Below are 26,275 nucleotides of genomic sequence, written 5' to 3' on the forward strand. Positions count from 1 at the left end.
AGCATGGGACCCAGAGCTTGATAACTCTAGCCCCTCGCCTTGCCCGAAGTTCTGGCTTACTAGGGGATTGCCTAATCTTTGTGAACAGCTGGACCACTTGGCATCTTTGTTAAAAGGTGTCATCTAGTTCACTGTTATGCATGATAAAATTCAACACATTTATGCAGGATGGTGAGTCACTGTGAACCTCTGTCCAATAGCACAAGAAGACCTTATAAAAGAGATTCCGGGACTTTGTAAATATCAGAAACTTTTAGTTCGCCATCTGCTACACGTGGCCAAGCTTACCCTGGCGGCTGCTTGGAAGATACCAGGGGTTCCTCTCATAGCAAAATGGGTTGTATGTCTTCTTTGCAATTTCCTTTCCCCCTTCCCCACCCTTTTCTCCTCTTCCCTTTTTTCTACTACTACTTATCATTTCTAAAGCACTACTAGACGTACGCAGCGCTGTACATTTGAACATGAAGAGACAGTCCCTGCTCAACAGAGCTTACAATCTAATTTCTTCTTTTGAATAGTTTAATATTAGAGATTTTATTGTGCTTTGAGAGAATGTTATTATTCTTTGAGCAATTTGAACACTGAACTTGACATTGTATATTTTCTATTGCTTACTGTTTCCATCTTGCTCGGTTTAATAAAGACCTCGTTTTAAATAAAATAAAATAAAAAGACCTATGTAGCACAATCCGTGAAAGCAACATATAGGATGAATAGTTTAAAAAAAAAAAAACCAAAAAACACCCCAACCACCCCAAAATGCATAACCTGACCAATTGCCTCTCTCACACACAACCATGTTATCTACTCTTGCAAACTCTCTTTTTCAATCAAACAGATTTAATTGTCCCGAGTGAGACTATGCACAAAACTTTGTAGATCCAACAAAATGGTAAGGCATTGCAATCCGCACAAAGAAATAAAAGTTATTTTTAAAAGGCACATCAAGAATACCTCCTGGTCCAATTTCTACTTCTGTCGTCGAGTCTCTTTCCAAACTTCCCGCGCTGCTGACAATATTCATTAAGTGAATCGCTGTCCAGGCAAACGGCATGCGATATTTCCCCAACCTCTGGCAAAACTGATCTGCTTGGCCCTTCAGCTTCTCCAACTTCTCCTTATTCTGCAATAGAACATTAAACACACTGTCCTGACACTGCTTATCTAAACAATAACATTCATCCATTAATATTAAAAACAATGAATTACACTTAAAAGAAAAAAACAAATCCTGTTGCAAATACAATATTTGAGGTTATTCATACTCAAGATTTCCTAGTTTCCTACAATTCCAATCACGGCAGCAGCTGCAAAATTTGGCTCTCTCCACAAAATCATGGTAAAATCAGCAAACCTTGCACTGCCTCCGCCTGTCTCACGACAAACATTGGGCCCTGCTTACAAAGGTGCACTAACATTTTTAGAACACACTAAAAATTAGTGCGCGCTAACCGTGTAGATACCCATAGGAATATGATGGGCATTTACACAGCACACACTAATTTTAGAATGCGCTAAAAACGCTAGCATGCCTTTGTAAACAGGGCCCATTGTCTTAACCTCTTTCCCAGGCTTTTCCCTTCTTCCCCCCTCCCCTCTTGGGCCATAGCACCTCCTATTCTTCCCTCTCTCTCAGGCCAAGACACTGCTCACCAGGGGCGTATCTGCGTGGGGCCACAGGGGCCTGGGCCCCCGCAGATTTCGCCCTGGCCCCCCTCCCCGCCGTCAACCCTCCCCCGCTGCTTACTTTTGCTGGCGCCGAGGTCCGACCCGCAATCTCCGTTTTTCGTCTTCCTCCGTGGCCATGCTTCCAGGAAGTAACGCTGCAGTGCTGATTCGTTGAATCCAGTTCGACGTCTGACGTCAGACGCCGAACTGGATTCAACGAATCAGCACTGCAGCGTTACTTCCTGGAAGCATGGCCACGGAGGAAGACGAAAAACGGAGATTGCGGGTCGGACCTCGGCGCCAGCAAAAGTAAGCAGCGGGGGAGGGTTGACGGCGGGGAGGCGGCGGCGGCGGCGGGGGGGGGGGGAGGGAGGCAAAAATGTGCCCCCCCTCTCTGGCTGTGGCCCCCCCTACCGCCGGATTCCAGATACGCCCCTGCTGCTCACCAGCCTGAAAAAATACAGCCCACCAAGGCATGCAGCTGACAGCCACTGCCAAAGGCCTGCTTCAGCTAGAAGATAAGTTTCATGCTAATATTCCTCTCTGCTCCTGAACACTGAACTGTGCAGCCTGTTGCATCTCATAATTTGCTGTGGTGATACGCTGTGAGAATAGGTAAACTATTAGCACTGTGCAACTCAGCATTAACACAAGATATAAAGAGATCTGGAAAAGAGGATGAAATAATATGGTGTGGGAAGGTGTAGATAGGAGGAAGAAGAACAAATTTATGAGGGGAGGAAATCTAAAGAAGGGACAGAGAAGAAGGAAGATGAAGGAAAAGACATGAAAAATAAGGAAGATGTGAGCGTGTAGAGGAAACGTAATGAAGGGAAAGAACAAAAAGAGCAAGGGAGATGAGGAGGTAAGATTAGGACGAATGTAGGAAACCAAACAAACTAAGGATGAAAGGAGAACAAAACAAGCAGAGAAGAAATTCTGACAGGAGATGAAAGGATGCAAATAGCAACATGCTGTGACTGAAGAATAGGTAAAGAAGGCAGGAGAAAGAAAACAGGAAAGGAAAAAAAGAAAATTTAAATTACATGGGGCCCTTTTACCAAGGCACGCCTAAAAGTGGCCTGCGGTGGCGGAGGCATATGTTTTGGACGCGTGTAAGTCATTTTTTCAGCATGCCTAGAAAAAAAAAGGCATTCTCTTTTTTGTGTATGTGGTCGAAAATGGACGTGCAACAAACTTAAAACCAGTGAATGTCCATTTTTGGCCTGAGACCTTACCACCATCTACTGACTTAGTGGTAAGGTCTCACATGCTAAACATCCAGTACACGTAAACTGCAGATTACCACTGGGTAAACGCCACTCAATAGAAAATATTTTCTACTGCGTGTCAAAAATGGAATTACTGCTTGGGGCACGTGGTAGCCGGGCGCTAGTTCCAACTTGGTGCGCAATGGTGCCATGCCCCTTAGTAAAAGGACCCCGTAGTGAACACATATATATATGGTTGGATGTGAAGCGTCTGTTCACGCTTTCCAAAAATACTAGGACTAGGGGGCAGTGGCGTTCCTAGGGGGGCGGACTCCCGGGGCAGCGCCCCCCCCCTGGATGCAGCACCCCCCCCCCCCCCCCGATGCAGCGCGGACACCCCCCCCGGGTGCACGCCGCTGGGGGAGGGGGTGCCGCAGCGCGCGCCTGCTCAGAGTTCCCTGACTTCGCACGTTCGCTGCAGCTCCCTCTGACCTGGAACAGGAAGTAACCTGTTCCAGGGCAGAGGGAGCTGCAGCAAACGCGCAAAGTCAGGGAACTCTGAGCAGGCGCGCGCAGCGGCACCCCCCAGCGGTGTGCACCCGAGGCGGACCGCCCCCACCTTGGTACGCCACTGCTAGGGGGCAAGCGATGAAACTACAGTGTAGTAAATTTAAAACAAATCGGAGAAAATGCTTCTTCACCCAACGCATAATTAAACTCTGGAATTCGTTGCCGGAGAACGTGGTGAAGGCGGTTAGCTTAGCAGAGTTTAAAAAGGGGTTAGATGGTTTCCTAAAGGACAAGTCCATAAACCGCTACTAAATGGACTTGGGAAAAACCCACAATTCCAGGAATAACATGTATAGAATGTTTGTACGTTTGGGAAGCTTGCCAGGTCCCCTTGGCCTGGATTGGCCGCTGTCGTGGACAGGATGTTGGGCTTGATGGACCCTTGGTCTTTTCCCAGTGTGGCATTACTTATGTACTTATATTTGAAAATATATTTCATATTTGTTATTCTACAGTACTTTAGTTTGTGCAGATGTATGACTGCTCTTTCCTGTCCAATTTTGGTGTTCCTTTTTCCCTCTTTTTTACTTTCTATGTATATTTAATTTAGATTGTTAACCGCTTTGATCTGCAAGTTTGCAAAGGCAGTATGACAAATGTCAATAAATGAGTAAAATAAAATATTTAAAAAGCTTAAGAGACTGTTTTTTTGGTGGTTGTTTTGTTTTGTTTGGCATATTGAGCCAAACAAATCCCAAGCTCATTTGTGTAGATCTACCAGAGAATGATCCTAAAAACTACAAGGTCAATGTCAGCTGCAGTGGCTGAACCACAGTAAGTTAAACGCCAGAAGTGGTGTTCACCTTATTCCGTACATTCCGCAGCACTGACCAATGGAAGGGAATAGGAAATTACCTCATTAATATGTTTGACTGCATTAGCATGTTATTTGCTCTAATCTTTGGCATGCTTGTTGTCTTCCACACTAGTGCCTCTGAGAATTCTGTACTCACTAATGCAGGTGCTAACGGCCTCTAGCACCCAGCATTTGGTTCTGAGCATCAGGGCATTTGTTTGTAAACCCAATAAGGGGCAGCAAAAGTACCTGCAGAGAATATGTAAACTGCTTTGGTTGTACCACAGAAAGGCAGTACATCTAGTCCATGACCCTTTATCACTTGGCACTCCTTTCCTTTTTTTTGAATGGGTTTGTAAACCATTTTCTTGTTTGCCCCATGAAAGGCCATACAGCAAACAAAAACAAATATAAAATGTTAACACACTTTATCAGCTGCCAGCAGCTATCCAAGAAAAAGGGACAGGCGTGCTAGAGAAGCAGCAAGAGCAAATTCCAATCAGCTGCCACTGCTATGGTTGATCGGAAGGGTCTTATTCAGCACAGAGGAGCTTCAGCGGCTCCTGAAGTGGATTGAACTGCTCCCATATGAGGAAAGGCTAAAAAGGTTAGGGCTCTTTAGCTTGGAAAAGAGACAGCTGAGAGAGGATATGATTAAGGTCTATAAAATCCTGAGTGGTATAACAATGGGTAGAAGTAAATCAATTTTCACTCATCTAGGGGGGCACTCAATGAAATTACATGGAAATACTTTTAAAACATATAGGAGGAAATATTTTTTTCACTCAAAGCATAGTTAAGTCTCTGGAACTCATTGCCAGAAGAAGCAGTAACAGCGGTTAGCATATCTGGGTTTAAAAAAAGGTTTAGATAAGTTCCTGGAGGAAAAGTCCATAGTCTGTTATTGAGATAGACATGGAGGAAGCCACGGCTGCCCTGGGATTGGTAGCATGGAATGCTGCTACTATCTGGGTTTCTGCCAGGTACTTGTGACCTAGATTGGCCATTGCTAGAAGGATACTAGGCTAGATAGACCATTGGTATGACCTAGTAGTGGAGGAGTGGCCTAGTGGTTAGGGTGGTGGACTTTGGTCCTGGGGAACTGAGGAACTGAGTTCGATTCCCGGCACAGGCGGCTCCTTGTGACTCTGGACAAGTCACTTAACCCTCCATTGCCCGCCGCATTGAGCCTGCCATGAGTGGGAAAGCGCGGGATACAAAATGTAACAAAAAAAATAAAAATAGTATGGATATCCTTATGTTCTGATTCAAAAGAGAATAAGCAGGCAGGAGAGGCTATATATATTATTAAGGCTGAAAATGACATCAACACAGTGGCATAGCTACGTGGGGCCTGAGGGGGCCGAGGCCCCCGCAGATTCACCCCAGGACCCCGCCGCCTACCTTTACTTTTGCTGGCAGGGGATCCCATTCCCCGCCAGCCGACGTCTTCTCAGACCTTCCTACTCTTCAATTTGTTTGCTGACATCCTGCACGTAATTGTACGTGCAGGACGTCAGACTCAGAGAACAGTTCTGTTCTCTGAGTCTGACATCGTGCACGTACAACGTGCAGGATGTCAGCAAACAAATTGAAGAGCAGGAAGCGACTGAGAAGACGACGTCGGCTGGCGGGGAGTGGGATCCCCCGCCAGCAAAAGTAAAGGTAGGCTGCAGCAGCGGTGGGAGGGGGGGGCGGCAATGTTGGCGGTGGGGGGGTGGCGCCGGGGGGGAGGAGGGCTAAAATGTGCCCTCTTCCCCCGGGCTCTGGACCCCTCCCCCACGGAAGGCTGGCTACGCCCCTGCATCAACATATAAGAACCAGATTATATGGGCATTTTTCTCAGCACTGCATAATTGCAGATGAGATTCCAGCTGTAATGCTGGATTTACATAGCAAATGGTTTACACAATTCATTAGCAGAACAACTTTTTTTGGCTGGTGGAAAGTCAAACAAACCAACATCTGTCCCACAGCTGTCTGCAAGTTCCCAAGTTGCAGATGTGTGTGGGGCAAAATATTAATCAGGCTATGGCCTTGGTGCTCCACCCAGTTCCATTTCCTAAGACACAATACAATATAACGTACACAATGATTCCCACCACCTATACATCCCTTCCTCATAGAGCTTACAGTGTGCATCTGTCGTTGAGAGACTCCCAACTGAGTGGGTAGGCAATGTAACTGGCATCTCCATTTTCATACTTCTGTCCTATGCCATTAGCTTTGACATATTAATGCAGCCAGGTAGTAATACACACTTTTGCCAAAAAAAAAACAGGCAAAAAATCAGTCAAGCAGAGATGGATAAGAACTCACTCCTACCTTTGCTGTATCTGCTTCTTTAAAAATCATATATGGTTCTGCACACTCTCCAATATCTCCTTGCTGCAACACTTTTTCTAGCTATGACAAAAAAAAAAAAACAGCTTTTGCAAATGAGGAAATACTAGCCACACTTTTTTTTTTTTAGACAGATATTATTCAACCATCAACAAAATGACCCTCAAAACAGCTCAAGAGCTTGTGAGCTTTGGAGGTTATTTTACAAGCACCTCAACATGTAATTAGTAGCATTTACACACCCCAATAAAGAGTAGTTACTCACCTGTAACAGGTGTTCTCCGAAGACAGCAGGCAATATATTCTCACAACCCTCCCACCTCCCCTTTGGAGTTGTATTCCTCTAATTCTTGTAATTAACTGAGGAATGTGCCCGCGCGGCGGGCGGGAAAGTGGACGCGCGCATGCGCACTGCATCCGCCCGCGCGACGGGGGACATTTTAGACTTTGTCATGGACTTTGCTGGAAAGTCCTCCGGGCCGACGTGACGTCACCCATCAGTGAGAATATTGGCCTGCTTGTCTTTGGAGAAATAACTGTTCTACATATGGAGATCTACACCACACAGATTTCAAGATAGCATGTTGGGGTGGGGGGTGGCTAGGCAGGCCTAAAATATACACATGTATCCCCATTTTACAATGAAAACAAGCATATATGGGGAAAAGAAATCCCATTGAGTTTTGTACCACCTGCACCACCTCAAGAGGCATGCACAAATTTTTTTTTAAGTGCTCATTTTAGCCAGGGCTTTACTTGAGTGATTAAGAGAGCAATTCTCCTTAACTCACCCACGACCGTTGTTTATTTCCATCTCCAAAATGAAAAAAAATAAAAATTGTAGCCTCATTACTCAATTGCTGGCTCTTATACTTTTAGGTTTATAAAATAGGCCAGCTACAAGTTCAAGAGGTACCACTCATGTGGAAACTGCAAAATTTTCAGTCTGCCAAATTCATGCTGCTCATTTTTCTTTTATTTTAAATATCTGAATTTAAATATCACCTTACACAAGCATCCATTTGTTATCAGAATACAGATTAGAAATAACATCTGAAACATATAGTAGCATAGTAGATGACGGCAGAAAAAGACCTGCACGGTCCATCCAGTCTGCCCAAGAAGATAAATTCATATGTGCTACTTTTTTATTTGTACTGTCCTCTTCAGGGCACAGACCATATAAGTCTGGCCAGCCCTATCCCCGCCTCCCACCACCAGCTCTGGCACAGACCGTATAAGTCTGCCCAGCACTATCCTCGCCTCCCAACTACCAGTCCCGCCTCCCACCACCGGCTCTGGCACAGACCGTATAAGTCTGCCCAGCACTATCCCCGCTGCCCAACCACCAGCCCCGGCACAGACCGTATAAGTCTGCCCAGCACTAGTCCCGCCTCCCAACCACCAGCCCCGGCACAGACCGTATAAGTCTGCCCAGCACTAGTCCCGCCTCCCAACCACCAGCTCTGCCACCCATTCTAGGCTAAGCTCCTGAGGATCCCTTCCTTCTGCACAGGATTCCTTTATGTTTATCCCACGCATGTTTGAATTCCGTTACCGTTTTCATCTCCACCACCTCCCGTGGGAGGGCATTCCACATATCCACCACCCTCTCTGTGAAAAAATACTTCCTGACATTACTCCCAAGTCTGCCCCCCTTCAACCTCAATTCATGTCCTCTAGTTCTACTGCCTTCCTATCTCCGGAAAAGAATATGATAAAAGAAAAAATTCAAAATCTTCCTTAGACCACAATAATGAGGGGCAAGATTACTAACGATTAGGAGCTCAAAAAAAAGAAAGGAAAAGACAAAAAAAAAAAACTTAACCCATTGTACCTTACATTAATCCTAAACACAACCCATTATTTCAGCAATTCTTTTCATTTCCAGGAAAGATTTCAATTGTTCTGTGGTAAAGAAAACATATTTAGATCCACCGAAATTAACCATACAATTGCAGGGATAGGCCAAAAGAATCATTGATCCAAGAGCTAAAGTTTCTTGCCGCACATCAAGAAAAAGCTTTCCTCCTCTGAGTGCTCTTTGTTATAGCAGAATATATACACACTCTGACCGTGAAACAAAGTTTGCATATTACAAAACTACAATTTTCATAATTGCATTTATGTCTTGTTCAAACATAAAACTCAAAGATGTTCTCAGACAAGAATTCCTCTATAATAGCTGAAAAATGTGTAAATCATGCTACTCATTTTTCCACATATATATCTGTAAAATGTCTGCTCCCACTATGCGTGCTGGCAAGTACAAGTGCTCTCCTGCACATTCTTATACGTTATTTTACAAATAGCTTCACATTCGGCAGAGCCTTTCATAGAATACCACTGGAACTGAGCACGTCTCGAAGTGGTTGCTGAGCCTGTTTGTCACAAACCATCCAAAGCTCACTTACTTAAGGATTTCACTTCAGGACACACTATAACTGTTCTGAAATCCTCTTTCCAGCCTGTATGAAAGGTTCACAAAGCCTTCTATTACTTTTGTACTTGTCTCATCAATCAGAACATGGTACTCATTATTCAGAATCTAAAAGTCAGTGAGAGACATACCAGCTATCAAAGAAGCTACAGCACACACATTTATACATATCAGCACACATATATAAACATATCTTCCCCAAAGAAGGGAGTGGTATTGTCTTCAATGATTATGTGCTACAGTACCTTTTTTGCTGTATAAACAAGTCATAAATTTAATTTAATTTGGCATTTATAACCTCTTTACCAACGTTCTAAGTGGTTTACATTTAACAGTGTATTGGTCAATAAGTTAACACTAATAATACCTTACAGTGGAAATGTTCAATATACAGTAGACAGGGTTACAATACATCTATATAAATAATTCTCACCTCCAACATTCTGAAGCTCAGTCTGTGGCAGGAAAACACTGAAGCCCTGCACTGTTGGTAGTCAGCACCACTCACTGTCACTCATGCACCACTCACTGTCACTCATAGACACGCCCTCAGCCACACCCCTTCCGCACATAATTCGCAACCCCAATGTTCTAAATGAAGCCTCTCAACCAGAAGTGTGAGGCGCCCGACATATCCTTTTTGCCCATGACTATCAACCGGAAGTGTGAAGTGTGAGGCTCCGCCCTCGCGTCGCTACGTCATCACGACGAGGGCGGCCCACTGACACTCCACTGGCAAAACGCCGCCACCCTCCCTCTCCTCTCCAAGTCCACGGTCCAACTCTCGGAGACCCTGGCAAAACGCCGCCGCCCTCCCTCTCCTCTCCCAGTCCGACTCTCAGAGAGGGACTGCGCCGCCACCATCAGCGCCCGCCGCCTGCGAATGTCCATCAGGGAAAAGGAGGTGGGTGACAGCTGTGGCCAGCGAATGGTCTCTGCCGGCGAATCGGGAGAAGCGACACAGCACCTACTGTTCAACACCTCTGTGTTCTCACTTACATATAACAATCTCCACCCCCCAGGGCAAGGCTGCTTCTCGCTCCCCAAACCCGCCTCCAGCCTCTATAACCCCTCCCCCCACCACCTCGCACTGACGCGACCCAATCCCCGTGCCCACGACAGCTGCCGACTCCCAAACAGCCTGCCTCAAGCAGGCTAGGACCGACGCTATGCCCAACTGCAGCCTTCTCTGTAGGACGTTCCAGCACAAGTACCACTACACTGCAGCTGTGGCACAGAGGGCCAGAAAGGCCATTCTGCTGCAGCTGCAAACACAAACGTCACACCTGACCCTACACTGTACTGAGGGAAGACAAAAGGACAGCAGATGCTACAGAACAGGTAAACCAAAACAAAAAAACAAAACCCACACACAACATACACACACACTCAACCCACTTTCACAAACACTCTCTCTGGATCCTCAGTTGCGCACACAGGAAGTACAGAATGCTTAACCACATTGGCAAGTCAGGGGACAGCAGCAATTACTTGTCAGGATGCAGTCACACACACACACAGATACTCCCCCCTACCCTCCCACTTCGCAACACACTCTCTCACATTCACACACACACACACGATCTCTATGTGACACACATGATCTCTCAGACACCCGCCCCCTCCCCCCCCCCACTGTCAATCTCCCACACACACAGACTCTGATGCAGGACATGGATAGATGCACACTCACTCTCTATCTCTGTATCGCCCTACCCCCCACCAACGCTCAACCCCCTTCAAGCCCGCCACACTCGCACATTCACTCTCTCTCTCTCATACAGTCACTCTCACACACACTGTCTCACACATACACACTCTGAGGAAAAACCTTGCTGGCGCCCGTTTCATTGGTTTCAGAAACGGGCATTTTTTCCTAGTCTTATATTAAAAAGGGTCAAATGAAATGAAAGGCCACCCAGAAGACTAAAGTTGGGGGAAAGGAGTTACTGCATACCTTTGGCTTGGCTTCGGAACTCCTAATAGTATAACTAAGCTCTGGTATAGGCTGGCTGTAATATCAGAAGTTGAGGGGGGAAGGGTGGGGGGGGGGAGAAGATACTGCCTAGTGCTTGCAAACCTTCATATCTTTGAATGTTTTTAAAACATTGCTGTCTCAAACATAATAAAAATGCATTAAACTAAGAGTTTGTTTCACTTTAAACTCTACACTCTCAATGTCAACGAACAATCAGATATATTCAGTACCTACACCCAGTGCTCCCAGACCCAGCAGCAAGCCCTTCACATATAAAACATGTTCTAGTCATTATAGCCAAAAACGTCCACCGTCTAAATACTAGGCTGTCCGAACCTGGAGAGAACATAGGGTTGCTGTGTTAGCGTTTAACGCGTCTTGAATTTAAGGCGCATTAAACGCTAACGTGCCTATACATTTCTATGGGCGCATTAGCGTTCAACGCACATAAACCATTTACACACGTAAAAAACACTAACGCGCCCATAGCGTTACTTAGTAAACATAGGTATAAGTGGGTCTTTTACATAGATGCACTAGGGTTTTTAGCACACGCTAATAAGCTTGCACTAAATACTAGAGATGCCCATATATTATGGGCGTCTCTAGCATTTAGCACAAGCTAAAAACACTACCGCACCTTTGTAACAGGCCCCCTAAACGACTTACAACTGTTACTGTGGCAAACAGGGTTTCCATCAATTATTCACTTAAGGGGTGTAAAGCCTTAAGCAGACAAGACCTTTTGGTTTCTTAGTCTTAATTATTTTTTTGGAATACTTCCACAATTGTTCATGTTGAAACTCTAGAAGAATCGTGACGATCAGTGGAAAAACTCTTCCTTTAATGAATTCTGGACTGCATTTTTAATACAGTGGAATGTGAAAAATTGTAAAGGTGTGAAGACTTTTGCAGATCTGATCTGAAGAAAGTCTTGCCTTCAAAAGCTAAACAAAAAAAAAAAATTTGGGATCATCTTTATTTCTTTTTTATGTTTGATTTATATTTATTTATTACCTTTAAAAGTGGACTAACATGGATACCACACCACTTGACCCGACTGGATTAAAAACGTGTTATTTTCAATAGGCATTTGGTATTCACCTGAGTCTCGAGACTGGGTGTAATTTCTGTCATTCTTTGTGCTCTTATTTTTCCTTTTCTTTACCCAATTTCTCTTTTTTTCATATGAACTTACACTATGGAAGTAATTACCTAGTGCATTAAGGATGATTTCTTCTTAGGAATACTTTAAACAAAAATTGAAAACGTGGGTTTTCCGCAAATATTTCCTAAGTACATGACTATCCTATGATATGATTTTAAATGTGAAATTATCATTGCCTTGTATATTTTTGTAATCTGTATGATTGTAATTCGCCTGAAGCTGGAAGGTTAAAGCGGAATATGAATGCCTATGTTATATTAAAAATAAGGGCCCTGTTTACTAAGCCGCATTATAGATGCGTTAGCGTTTTCAACATGCGTTAACCATGTACACATGTTAATTGTGTATGCGCCTGCAATATCCCTATAGGCGCCTACACAGTTAGCGCATGCACTAATTGTAAGCACGTTAAAAATGCTAATGCGCCTTAGTAAGCAGGGCCCTAAATTTGTATGATTGGATCATATTCTGTTTAAACTTGCGCATTCTTTTCTGATTTTTAGTATTGCAAACTGCTCTAATCTGCTTGTCAGATAGTGGTATAGAAAGTTCTACATAAACCAACATAGGCCCCCAGGGGTGCAGAAACTAAGGAATTACATTTATTGCAGCAGACCAGAGTGAAAGTGCTTACATCCCCTAAAATACGCAAGAAGCAAATAAAGCATTGAATGAACGCTCTTACCTTTATCACAAGGAAGACGTCTTGAGAAGGATACGTGATGGAAAAGATAGATGACCTGGCCAATGTGCTAATGGCAGCTGGGGTAACGTAAGGCCTCAGCATTCCTTTTATTTGTTCAGAATTCAAATCAAAGTAGAAATTTTCTGAAATCTTAAAAAAAGAAAAAAAAAATGTTAAGAAATGGAGTGCGCTTTGTATTTTAAATAAATACCAGCTGTTTTTATTATTTGTGCAAAATTCTCTTTGTCAATAGTGTATAAGATAAACCTCCTCTTTTTTTATGGAAGAGTTTTCACGTTGCAGGGTAAAGGTTCTTGGATTTGATATACCACCTTTCTGTGGTACAACCAAAATAGTTTACAGGTAATTTCTCTGTCCCTATTGGACTCAATCTAGGTTCTATATATATTCATGTTAATATAAGCTACAGAATTTCATGGGTGAAAAGTTTGTCCCCGTCCTGTACCCACAGGCTCTGCAGTCATCCACACAAGCCTCAACACTAATGATTTTATATTTATATCTTTTTATTAAAGTATAAAAATGAACAATATTTTATACAACTGTTTATAAATCACAAATAGAAAACAATAACAAAAAGCAACTGAAATAACCCCACCAACACCCTATACCCTTCCAACCTCAACAATATCCGACTTCTACTACCTCAAGGAACCCTAATCCATCCTGTTAAAATGCCCAGGGGGACAAAATACAACCTGCTCTGTATGCTGTAGAAATGGAGAAATATGCCCTTTGAAGCGCTTTTTTAAAATCTGTGGATGAATAATAAGTCAACAATCTCAGGATTCAGTCTAGCTCTCCTGTCTTCCACAGTCCTTTCCACAACCGAAAATGTCCTCTCAGAAGATGCACTGGTTGCAGGTTTTGGCCAGCACTTCTACTTGTTTTTCCCCCAAAAAAATCTAATTGTTGTTGTCTGCATCACTCGAACATAAATAACTGTCCAATTTATTAACGATGGCCTTCAAAAGAGGTATTGTTCAATAAAAAAGTTACTCATAAAACTGCTAACATCCATTGTCATTCTTTTGGAAGAGGGCTCTTCCACATTTCTGGGAATGTGGATTGCGGAAGTTCCCGAGTTGTTGATGTTGATAGACTCAGCCCTTCCATTTCAATCTGGTTTTGATACAACCTTCGCAAAGATTCGGTTGCCTGTGTTTCTACATCATCTAGGAATATAATTGGATTATCTTTCAGACATGGCTGTAGAAGAGAATCTACTGTATAGCGAATGAACAGGAAAATAAGAATCAGTTAAGTGTTGGAAATGCTCCTTGATGCCAGCAACAATGGATGAAACTGTTGCAGTAACAGTAAGATGCTTGAGCAACTGAGCACGCGATAGGATGCTGTAGAATGTAGGAGTCTGATCAGCAGACAAGACTCTTGTTGCCACATCAAAGGCATACAAGACACAAATAATGTAATTCAACAGTGTTTCATTTAAATCCAAACGCAGCAATACAGTTGAATGCAGATTTATGTCAATTACACTCTTTAAACTTCCAATGTTGGTTTACTGAGACGAAAAACCATCTGATGGCATAGGATCAGCTGCCCCTTTCTTTGAGTGGTCATATTATCAGATGACAATTTTCCCTAAACGGTTGTACGCTTTGCAAGTTCTCCCCACCAGACTGCTCAAGAGTGACTTGAGGAAGTTGCATTGTCTTGTTGGCACATTTTGTTCGGGGGGGGGGGGGGGGGGGGAGGAAGACCTAAACTGTTGCTGTATTTTCTTTTTGGAAACTGGAAAATGGGGGTCTAGGCTTGTCAGAATTAAGGAGATACAATCAGGCTTGTCTGGATCAACATTTGAAAGACTGGCTGTTGTATACTCATGATTATACACCTAGGGGCATAGAAATATCTTTATTTTGACCCTGGCATTTAATTATCTCCTTCATGCTCCACGTAGGCTCCTACCTAGGGAGGTTAGACACAGTTACCACTTGAAACTTCTCAAAGAGCTTTGGAAGAATTTTGTTAAGATGTGGGGAGGCAGAGCTACGTGTACCTCCTTACTGCCTATGGGTGTTTTATACCTGGGAGGAGGGTTTCTCTCTTATCAAGCATTTTTTTTTTTACATTGGAGGTGGGGATTAAAGTCTTTTGAAGCCCTTCCTCCTTGATTGAGGGCTTGTGGTGGAGCTCTTTTTGCTTATTTTAATTGACCCATTATATCCAGCCTTTAGATTTGTCACAAAACAACTAGCCACCCGCCTGGGGTTACCCTGCAGCCACTTGGAGGGTCTATCCCCTGTACAGCTCAAGTCCGTCTGCACCTGCTGCTCATGCTGTACACTAGCACCCTCCTCCCACTGACTGGGTCACAACCACCTCTGGGCGAGTCTCCCGCTCTCAAATTATCCCCCGTGATTTCTAGGTTACTGTAGCCACACTCCCAGTGGTCCCACAGTTCCGAGAAAGTACTCACAGACCAACACACAAACCTACAGGATTCTTTATCAGTCCAGACAAAGAGGCAATAAACAAACTTGTTTATGGTCTTAAAATATTGAACAATGAACAGAAAATGTGCAATCAGCAAACAATAACACGTAACTGAAATACGGATCAATTATAAAACTATCTAAACGTTTGTTTACTTTCTAAAACGTACCTGGGAATATCAGGATATATAACTGTTCACAGAGCCCCAGCAAAAAGATTTGTCTCTCTTTTCTTCCTGGCTAAGACTGGAGCAAAGGCCAGTACTCCTGGGTAATTTCAAACTCCAGGCCAACCAGAGCCCAGAAGAACAAAATTAAAAAAAAAAAAAAAAAAGCTGTCCACCTCACTGCAGGCATTTCCTTTATCTGTGTTAACTAAATAAAGGTCAGTTCTTTGTAACAGCTTAAAACATAACATGAACCACCTGCTGGCCAAACTAGAGAAATACACTTCAAGAAATAATAAAGGCAGTTTTACAGGTTTAAAACACACTGTTCTGTCACAACATTTGTTAACTGTCACTGTACGGATTTTTTTCTCAGGAGTTTGAGGACTGCATAAAGCTTTTCAGTCCCTAGACACTGATAGAGATTATGGTCGTCTACAGCGAGCGAGGGAGAAGGAAGGGACTCACCCTTTCAGGCTGCTCAACTTTCCTAGGCTGGTGAAAAGTATTCCTTTAGTGCAGATTATTGTGTGTCAATTCCAGGTCACCCACCATGTGTATTCTTCCCCTCAGCAAGCCTTTAAAGCAAAGATTATAGCCTCTCCACCATTTTCAAAGTACGATTCACAGGATGGCACCTTGTTGAACATCTTTTGGGCTTACCCTCAAATTACCTCCTTCTGGGAAGGAATAGCTGCTCATCTTAGTAGTTTATTGAATTCTCATCTCATCTTTCTTTTGCAACTTGGATTTTACATTGTGAGAATGATAGCTTTGGTGGGAAAGAAATGTATCCTTCAGCAGTGGATCACCTCGGAGAGTCCCTCTCACTGGCAATGGCGAAATAGAGAAGCCTACCTTACATATAAGCAATATAAACGATTTTTGGAGATCTGGTCTACTTAAGTCCAATTTCTTAGTCTAAGAGTTCGGAGCCTAGTTTTGAACAAGGTACATTTAGCTCTTTTATAAATGTTTTCTTATGGAGGCTACATTTCTCCTATGGTCACAGTTCATTAGGGTTCCCAGATGGGGAGGGGAGAGGCAAGGGGTTGTACATCAGGGGTAATATGGGACAGGGTGGGAATGGGGAGAGGCTATAGTTCAAGCCTCCCTCCCTTTGTGCTGGGGGGGGGGGGTCATATGTTGTTAAACTTGCTATAATTCATTAGCCTTCAAGGATGCTATTTGGCTCTGTTCTGCTGCTTTTTGCTTTACATTTGTTAATAATTCTTTGTGTTTTTCCTTACAACTCTTTGGATTGCATTTTGTATCCTTGCTGTTCTGAATAAACTTTCTAATTAAATATATTTAAGCTACTAAAAGCAGTTTCTGCAGTTCTTTTATCATAGAATTCAGTTGCCTAAGGTGTGTTATACATATCAATACTAGCATTTTATAGATATTGTTCCATTTAGTTGGAACAGTGTGTTTAAGGCTAGTCTCAAGCTTTTAAAGAATGACACGAGACAAAGTTTGTCCCTGCCCCCCCCCCCCCCCCCCCCCCCCCGGCTAACCATGTGTCCCCATCCTCACGTCATCCTTTGGCATTTTTTCAAGACAGCGTCCAGTTTGGTTGAATGCACGTCTGGCATGAGCTAACTACTCTATTTGGAACCAGACGACTTCATACATTTGTCTAATTACTGCTTCTTATACAATACAAAGACCTTAGCTGACCCCTGAGGCAGGCGCCCGTGCGCCGAAACACGGCCCATGTCGGATCTTTGTAATAATAAAGGACAGCTGTTATATCTCTCTCTTGAAGGCCCAGTGTTGCTTTTTTGTGTGTATTGTATGCTTGTATGCTGCAAAACCCTCTCTTCTGTGCCTGTGGCCATTCTCTAATATAAGCCATGATAAACTTTTGAATTTTTGTGACCACTTGTATACTTTGTTAATATCTAAGGATGAATATTATACAAAAACTTAATGATTCTAATGTCTCTGACAGGGTCACTCACCTTTTTCTTTTCCTTGACATCATACAAAGACAAACTTGCAAAAATGGGTTCAATTTCAATTTCAAATCTTTAAGAAATGAAAAAAAAAATATATTGAATTTAATACACTTATATGGCAAGGATAGACGGTGTAATCAAATCCATATCCTGGTTGGCAAATGTGGTAATCAAACGGAATATTTCCTTTGCTTTAAATCTCACTCTTTAAAATAGACTTCACAATTTATTACTGATGGAATTACAGGGAGCCAAGCGTCATCTTAAGGCAAAAAAGAGATTTTTTGGATGTTTGGAAAGTCTACCTACAGATTTTATCCCCTAGGTCAAGAAATCAGATTTTGAATGAATTAGGAGGGGTAGGATGAAGATCTTCAAATAATTATATGTATTCCCCAGTTGGAAGGGCGGAGGTAAAGAGACAGAGGAGGGAATGGTTAAAAGGTATTTTGATTTATGGAATCCTAGGAAGGCTATAACAGCCCGGGTCTTCCTGTGATATTGTTTGTTAATACTTCTTATGGGGGGGGGGGGGAGAATATGGGGAGGGAATATTCTCTTGAGATGGGGAAGGGTTTTAAGACATTTTGATTACTTGTTAACTATTCACTGGATATTGTTAATACTTCTTATGGGGCAGGGGGGGAGATATGGGGAGGGCGTATTCTCTTGAGATAGGGAAGGGTTTTAAGACATTTTGATTACTTGTTAACTATTCACTGGATATTGTTAATACTTCTTATGGGGCGGGGGGGGGGGGGAGATATGGGGAGGGCGTATTCTCTTGAGATAGGGAAGGGTTTTAAGACATTTTGATTACTTGTTAACTATTCACTGAATAGAATTGTCCACAATATGCTGCATCTTTTCCTTTCTTGCCCCCCCCCCCCCCCCCGTTTACTAAGCTGAACTAGCAGCTGCCGTGCGGCAATGCTGACACAACCCATTCAAAGTGAACGGGCTGTATCAGCATTAGCGCACCACTGCTGCTAGCACGGCCTATAAAACAGGGGGAGGTGTGGGTTTTTTATTGGGGGGGGGGAGAGGGTTCCTACGTAGTTAGTTATTTATACAATGTTTAAAATTAAGAGAATTGTATGGGAGGGGGGATTTGGAAGGTAAGATACACTTGGTTGGTGGGAAATAAAAATGGCCATTGTACAGTTTCATTGTTTGTATTGAACAAGAATTTACATAAATCCCAATCTTTAGATACAAGTAGCAAAAGAACATCAGTAGCAGAATACTTTCACCTTTTACTTCAGGAATTTTTTCCTACCTTCAACATTTGTCTTTGAAAAGCATTACTTTTAAAGTGAATATCAAAAGAGTATCTACAGTTGGCCTCAGAAGGGTACAAAAATTAAAGCATTGTGGGTACACTATTTGGTGTTTCTGAAAAGCTGTTGCGTTCCTGAACTTTTAAAATATTTTGGCTTTTTTTTTCAAATGTAAAATATGCAACCTAAATCATTTTATATGGATGAACAATTTTTCTCTTAACTAGTACAATTTTAAAAAGTATTTACACAATAAGCAATACTTTAACCATAATCTCTAATAATTATTATTAGTTCTATTGCACTACCAGGTGTATGAAGCACTTTACAGACACATATGGTAAACAGTTCCTGCACTTAATACTGGAACGTGAATCACTGAGGGGTTCTTTTATGAAGGCGTGCTAAAAGATGGCTGGCAGTAGCTGTAGCACCCAGCTTTCACATGCGCTCCGCCCACCTCTTAGCATGGCTGCCAAAAAGTCAAATTTCTATTTACAGCAATAATGGCCAGGTGCTAAGTTCAAAATTAGCGCCTGGCTATTTACTGGGTGAGCCCTGAATGCCTTCTATTTAGCAGGTGGCAAAGGCTCATGCGCTAACCTGATGGTAATCGGGTAGTGCGTGGCAATGTGGCCCTGTTGCCGATTACCATCCAGAATGCCCCCGTGGTAGAAAATAGAAAATTATTTTCTACCGCAGGAAACAGTGCGCATCAAGCAGAACTACCGCAGGATGCCAGGACGTGCCATGTGCAACCCATGCAGTAGTCCAACCACCCGTGGCGTAGCTACGTGGGGCCTGGGCCCCTGTAGATTGGGCCCTGGACCCCCTGCCGACGACCCGCTCGACCCCCCCTCCCCCCGCCAACCCACCTACCTTAGCTGGCGGGGGACCCCAACCCCCCGCCAGCCAATGTCCTCCTCGTAAAAGGCTTCCTATTCCTTCTGTTTCTCACATCCTGCAACAAAAACAGAAGGAATAGGAAGCCTTTTGCGAGGAGGACCTCGGCCGTCCAGCAAAGGTAGGCGGGTTGGCGGCGGGAAGGGGGGGGGTCGAGCGGGTCGACAATAGCTGGCAGGCAGGCGGGGTCTGCGGCAATGCGGGGGGTCGGCGGCGCCGGGGGGGGGGCCTAAAATGTGCGCCTTCACCTCAGGCTCTGGACCCCCCTCCTGCCGAAGTCTGGCTACGCCCCTGCCTACCACACCTTCGTAAAAAGGCCCTCAAGACAATAATGCACAATCCTGAATCCCTGAAACAGTGATTGTTTTGTATTTTCAGTTAAGTGGAGATTTTTGTACAGATATATATATATATATATATATATATATATATTTTTTTTTTTTTTTTTATAACCAATATAAATTGGACTAATGGTTGAAATTTCCCACAAAAAAGGAGAGGATTTTTTTTTTTAAAGCCAATGACAGAATTGTTCCTGAATGTTGAGAGCCTGTGGCCAAGACAAGGACACCAAGGCCTTTTCCTTCCTTGAATTAGATATAAAAGGAATTTATGAACATTACACACTGAAACAAGTGGAGGTGAATTTATGTGGTTGTTAAGACAGTCCATGCTCGTCAAACCTTACTGGCTTCTCCTTGATATGTTATCCTCTATCATGTTGAGGGTGGGAATTGCTTAAATATTCCATTTAAATGCAAATCCACAAGAAAAGCATAGGCTTGGCTTATTACTGGTCATCTAGATGGTAATTCTTGCTATCTAGAGACCAGCAAAGTTATACCAGCACTTTCATTCCCCCATAACCTACCTAGTGTACCTGAATGTAACACACCTTCAGCTACTACTGAAAAAGGTGTGAGCAAAAATCCAAATAAATAAATCAATAAATAACTCAAGTGAAGCTTCAAAAGAAAACTGCCCCCACATGCTTTGCATCTACTATTTTTGTGGGCAGGGCTAGACAGTGGATACAAGACATGTTTAAAACGTGTGTAGCTCTGTCACCAAACCAAGCTACAGTCCTTGAAATAATTATATTCAGAGCAGTTTAATACAGCATCAGAAAACGAATACAGAGCAATATTTAATATTTAAGGAATCCTATTCAGAAGGAAGGGATCCTCATGAGCTTAGCGGAGATTGGATGGCAGAGCCGGTGGAAGGCGGGGCTGGTGGTTGGGAGGCGGGGCTAGTGCTGTGCAGACTTATACGGTCTGTGCCCTGAAAAACACAGATACAAATCAAGGGGCTGGTGGTTGGGAGGCGGGGCTAGTGCTGTGCAGACTTATATGGTCTGTGCCCTGAAAAACACAGATACAAATCAAGGTAAGGTATACACAAAAAGTAGCACATATGAGTTATCTTGTTGGGCAGACTGGATGGACCATGCAGGTCTTTTTCTGCTGTCATCTACTATGTTAAGCACTTTGCAACTGTGCAATTCTTGAACCAGTGGATCTAGCCTCCTAATTCTATGGTCAAGATTCCTTGGAAAATTGTCTGCCTCCACCCGTGTTCATGTTGAATAGACATCCACAGTTCTTAATTTTAAAATCCATTTTGCTTTCATCCTCTTTCATACATATGGGTGCAAGGTACCTTGCAGTTGGGAACTGAATGCTTAAAAGTTGCACTTGACTCCAGAAGTATTACAACCACAAAATCTTAGGAACTGCTGTCCAAAGTGCTGATTTTTTGAAAACTGCAAGTTCAAGCCTAGGTAAGGCTCACTCCATTAGTGAAATCAGATGACAATGATGTAATTCTACCTCAAGACCATACTGGAGCTGCAACAGTTAAATGGTGAAATAATATAATATGGACATCGTTAACAACTGTTAGGGAGGGCAAGTGGTCTGTCTAATGGTTTAAGGTAACATATGCATTTCACATTAGAAAGGTAGGCAGGGAACAAAGGGTTAAGCCCGTGCAAAAAAGGTGGAGCCCTGCAATGAACACTCTGGCCTCATCCCAAGAAAGAGCAAGTTATTAAATGGATTGAGACAATTTTATTCTGAAGCTGGAGGGGTCCTGATAGCGAGCCCTGAACAGTGTGTGGACCAGAATATGCCAAACCCCTCCACTCCTACTGGTATCAGAATACACAGGCTTAAAAAGTAGTGAGTGGTGCGATGAGACAGGCGTACAAATTCCCAGAGTCAAGACAAGCTGCAATAAAGACTACAGACACAAGGTCAACCCCAGAGAGCACAGGCAAAACTGTCTAGCCTACAAAGCATATTTTAAAAGAACTTAGGGGTCTTTTACTAAAGTTTAGCTCGAGTAATCTGCAGCAGGGTCCATTTTATTCCTATGGGCCCTGTTGCAGATAACTTGAGCTAAGCTTTAGTAAAAGACCCCCTTAGACTTACTAAGTTCCATAGGTCGCTATGCTCACATTAGCCCTCTCCTCAAGTCACTTCACTGGCTCTCTATCCATTTTCACATTCAATTCAACTTCTCTTACTGACCTATAAGTGCATTCACTCTGCCGGTCCCCAGTACCTCTCCACTCTTGTCTCTCCCTACGCCCCCCCTCGGGTACTCCGTTCTGTGGATAAATCTCTCTTGTCTGTCCCCTTCTTCTCTACTGCTAATTCCAGACTCGTTCCCTTTATCTCGCTGCACCTCACGCCTGGAATAGACTTCCCGAGCCTGTACGTCTAGCCCCGTCTTTGGCCGTTTTCAAGTCCAGGCTAAAAGCCCACCTCTTTGACACTGCTTTTAACTCCTAGCCACTACTCACTTGCCCTGTACCCCACCTCTTTAATTCCCTTACCTCTTAGTTGTTCTGTTTGCCTGTCTTATTTAGATTGTGAGCTCTTTGAGCAGGGACTGTCTTTTTGTGTGTAGTGTACAGCGTTACGTATGCCTTGTAGCGCTATAGAAGTGATAAGTAGTAGTAGGTTACTATGTAACTTTGTAAGTCTAAAGTCTGTTACAAAGCCACGCTAGTGTTTTTAGCTCGCGGTAATAATCGGCTGGCAGTAAATGCTGAGGTGCCTATTATATTCCTATGGGTGTCTCAGCGTTTACCGCCAGCAGATTTTTACCATTAGCTAAAAATGCTCCCCTAAGTGCTTTGAACACGAGCCCCCTAGTCTTCTCTAGGTTTGGAAAGAAATGCCATTCCAGTAACGTCTTGCGCTTATGGACAGGGCCCACAGTTTCCTGTGGCAAACTTTTCAAAATTCTGTGGCAATTTTATTTATTTTCGGCATTTATAGCCCACATTTTCCAATTTACATTGTTTCAATGCGGCTTACAGTAATAACAGAATGGTTACAATATTTGTGCTCTAGTTACATGTTTGTGAGAGAAAGGACTGAGTACAGACTCCTGGCAGAGTACAGGCTAACAGAGAAATTACTGATTCACGTATCTGATCTGGAGACCCCATTTGAGTCCTCACAGAAGAACTTTTTGAAGAAAAAAAAAAAGCTTTGAGTTGTTTACGAAAATTCAGGTAGTTATTAAATTCTGTGGCGCAGACAGGCATACATTAGAACGGATCTGCATATTAAATAATGTCAATCTGTATTTTCACTTCATAAAAAATAAAGCTCTTTCCAGACGTGTTTTGTTCTGAGACGGTGGTTTAAGGGAACCCAATAATCAGTGCTAGGATACTGGGACGAGAGAAGGGGGAGAGTAATTAGGGGTCAAAAAAAAAAGTGGAATATTGAGAATAGCGCAGGAGAATGGGAAGGGAGGACAGAGAAAGAAAAATCAGGTCAATATGTTCAGCTGCGCTAGGCTTTTACACACACAGCTACCAATATATTTACCGAGACAAACTTTTTTAAAATAAAAGTTAAGCAAACACACTTACTTAAGAGTTAAACACTTTACTAGTAACCTCTGACCAAAGTGTTCTTTGGGAACTTCAGGAACACTCAAGCGTTCTATTGGCTCCTCCTATAGAAACACAAGGTAGTAATTAACATGATTTTTAAATCTGCAGTGCCACACCCTAACATTATGATTAAAAAAAAATTGCTGGGTTGAACAGAATTTTTAACCCTTTAGTGTCCAATGTTCCCGTGATAAGCCATATGGGAACAGATTGATGGGAACGTTGGACGCTAAAGGACTAAATTAGGTTTTGCTACACTTCTTGTATGAGAGCTGAATTTGGTGTGCCTGAGTAATGAGAGATAAAAAGTTTGCATGTGAAGACTGACTCTCCTGATATAGTACACTCCCCAGTTTTACACAGAGCTCATCCAGCATGCGAGGTGAAAACATGTATCAGGATAGTGTAGCAGGAGTGTTATGAGGATCGAGTTACATAGGTGAGGGCAAGGAAATGATTTTGCTGTAGCCCTCATTGGGGCTTGAGCTATAAAGGTGGAATCAGGGTCATTTTCTCTTCAGGATAGTTTTCAAATGATCTTTCCCAGCTATTTGGTCACCCAGATAAAACTGCTGGTTTAAAGGGGTGGGGGGGGGGGGGGGGGGGTGAGGGATAGAGTTAGCATATGTCCTGTTTTACCCAGACATGTGCTCTTTTTGAAGACACAGTGGGATGTAAGGGGCGACTCTTTCTAGTCTGCTCATTTGTCCAGGTTTGAGGGCAAGTGGGCAGGCTGGCGGGCCTCAGGGTGTCCTCCCCTCCCTTATTGTGCAGTGGTGGTCTAGTGACCTCTTCAGGGCAGGAACGGACCCCATTCTTTCCTGCCCAGCGATGCCACTTCCACTCACTACCGGTGCCACTTTCGAAATGGCTGCCGAGACTTCAAGTGGTGGCCTCACAAGACTTCCACAGAAATCTTGTGAGGTCACCGCTTGAAGTCTCAGCAGCCATTTTGAAGCTGTGCAGGCAGCAAGTGGGGGTGGCATCGCCAGGCAGGAAAGAATGGAGTCTTTTCCTGCCCTGAAGAGGCCATTAGACCACCAAAACACAATAAGGTAGGGGAGGTGAATCATGGATGGAATGTGGTTAGGGGGTAGGGGGCGAGGGAGGCTTTCTTTGGGGGGGGGGGGTCAAGGTGACTGTATGGCATGGGGGTGGGGAGGAGGGGTGTGATGTGGAGGGGCATGAAAGAGTGAGGAGGGGCGTGACTATTAGTGTCCTCTTTTTTTTTTGTCAAATATGGTTAACCCTATGGGCGGGGGGACATGCCTTTACTTCTCTGCCTTTCATGGATCCTATGGGCTTGGATTCTTTCAGCAGAGTGGTGTTGGGGGGGGGGTGTAGGTAGAGGTAATTGCTTTCAAAGAGTATTGTTTGGGGAGGGGGGATATGACGAGAGGGAACAAGGGGAATCTTACAATGAAAATTAAAAATAAATGTGTGCAAACTGCTATTGTTAACTAGCACACTGTTTTGAAATGACAGTTACTGATTGTTTTTCAATAAAGATATTAAAAGTTTTAAATTTTATTTCTCTCTCAACTTGTGAAAACAAACAGTGTTTCACACAAGAGGTATATTTATCTACATCACAAAGTTTAATTTAAGGGGGCGGGAGATACATCTAAAATAAATAGGGATTTCATTCTCAGATCCCTGTATAGACTTTACAGCACCTGCTGCAGAAGAAATAGATCCCACATTTTCAAAGTGAAACTCAGTAGGAAGCTTCTTTTTCAAAATTAACTTGCCAAACACCCACACGCCTGCAAACATGCTATTTTTAAAACCTGTTCCCTAAATGGAAACTTTGCAGTAAACTGGGTGTGGCTCCACTGGTGTGGACAGGGAGGGCAGCATGCTAGGTAGCTAAATAAAGCTAGAGTCACCCTACAGAGTAGAATTTTTTTTTCACTAGATTCTCTATGGTGTATCAAAGACATACAGTGCTAACAGAGAAAGGAGGCACTCTAAGGATCAGTATTCGAAATATTTATACAGTTAACTTGGTGAATTAACTAGATGTAAACCTCTGCCTCTAAAAATATGGGGTTGCTGGCCAGTTAAATCTAAACTGGACAGCTTGTCTACTTAAAATGTAACCAGGTAATTATGGGAGGGAATGGAAGCATTCCTTTTCACTGCTGCTTTTGGCTCCTAGCCACTACTCATTTGCCTCCCCCCCCCCTTGTTCCTTCTCGCCCAGTACTTCCCTCGCCCTTAATTGTCTTGTCTGTATTATTTTAGATTGTAAGCTCTATTGAGCAGGGACTGTCTCTCTCTGTGTCAGGTGTTCAGCGCTGCGTGCGTCTGGTAACGCTATACAAATGTTAATAATAATTATAAATAGCATCAATACACTATTAAGTGCTATCTAGTTATCTTTATCTGCTTAAATCAAACCACATACACAGCTGTCCTAAATGAATAACTAAAATTTAAAAAACTGGTGGCTGAACAGCTACTGATACCCTACCCCTTTCCACACTTCCAAGATAACATGTAAGGCAGCTGAGCTGCTTCCTTTATCCTCCAACATATTAAACAAAAAAAAAGCATGGCTGAGTACACTACTTTTCCATCTTCCCTCCCCCTTCATCCAAGATACTTTTAAAAGGGATGGCAGTCGAGTAGTTCACCCATCTCCTGCCCCAATATGTTATAAAAATATATTTATTTATTTATTTATTATTTAGATTTTGCTTA

The 26,275-nt window shown here is 43.2% G+C and overlaps 1 protein-coding gene across 9 annotated transcripts in view; it reads right to left on the minus strand.

Moving 5' to 3' along the window:
- DOCK7 (dedicator of cytokinesis 7) overlaps positions 1–26,275 on the minus strand; it is a 279,528-nt gene that overhangs the window by 214,857 nt on the left and 38,396 nt on the right. For all 9 annotated transcript variants that reach the window (XM_030206645.1, XM_030206644.1, XM_030206640.1 and 6 more), the window contains exons 7-11: positions 23,546–23,631; positions 17,471–17,537; positions 12,860–13,009; positions 6,571–6,651; positions 955–1,123 (exon numbers count right to left, since the gene is read on the minus strand). In XM_030206645.1, the coding sequence (XP_030062505.1) occupies positions 955–1,123; positions 6,571–6,651; positions 12,860–13,009; positions 17,471–17,537; positions 23,546–23,631 (553 nt within the window). The remainder of the gene's footprint in view (positions 1–954; positions 1,124–6,570; positions 6,652–12,859; positions 13,010–17,470; positions 17,538–23,545; positions 23,632–26,275) is intronic.

Source organism: Microcaecilia unicolor, chromosome 6, assembly GCF_901765095.1.
Source record: "Microcaecilia unicolor chromosome 6, aMicUni1.1, whole genome shotgun sequence".
In the NCBI taxonomy this organism is placed as follows: Eukaryota; Metazoa; Chordata; class Amphibia; order Gymnophiona; family Siphonopidae; genus Microcaecilia; species Microcaecilia unicolor.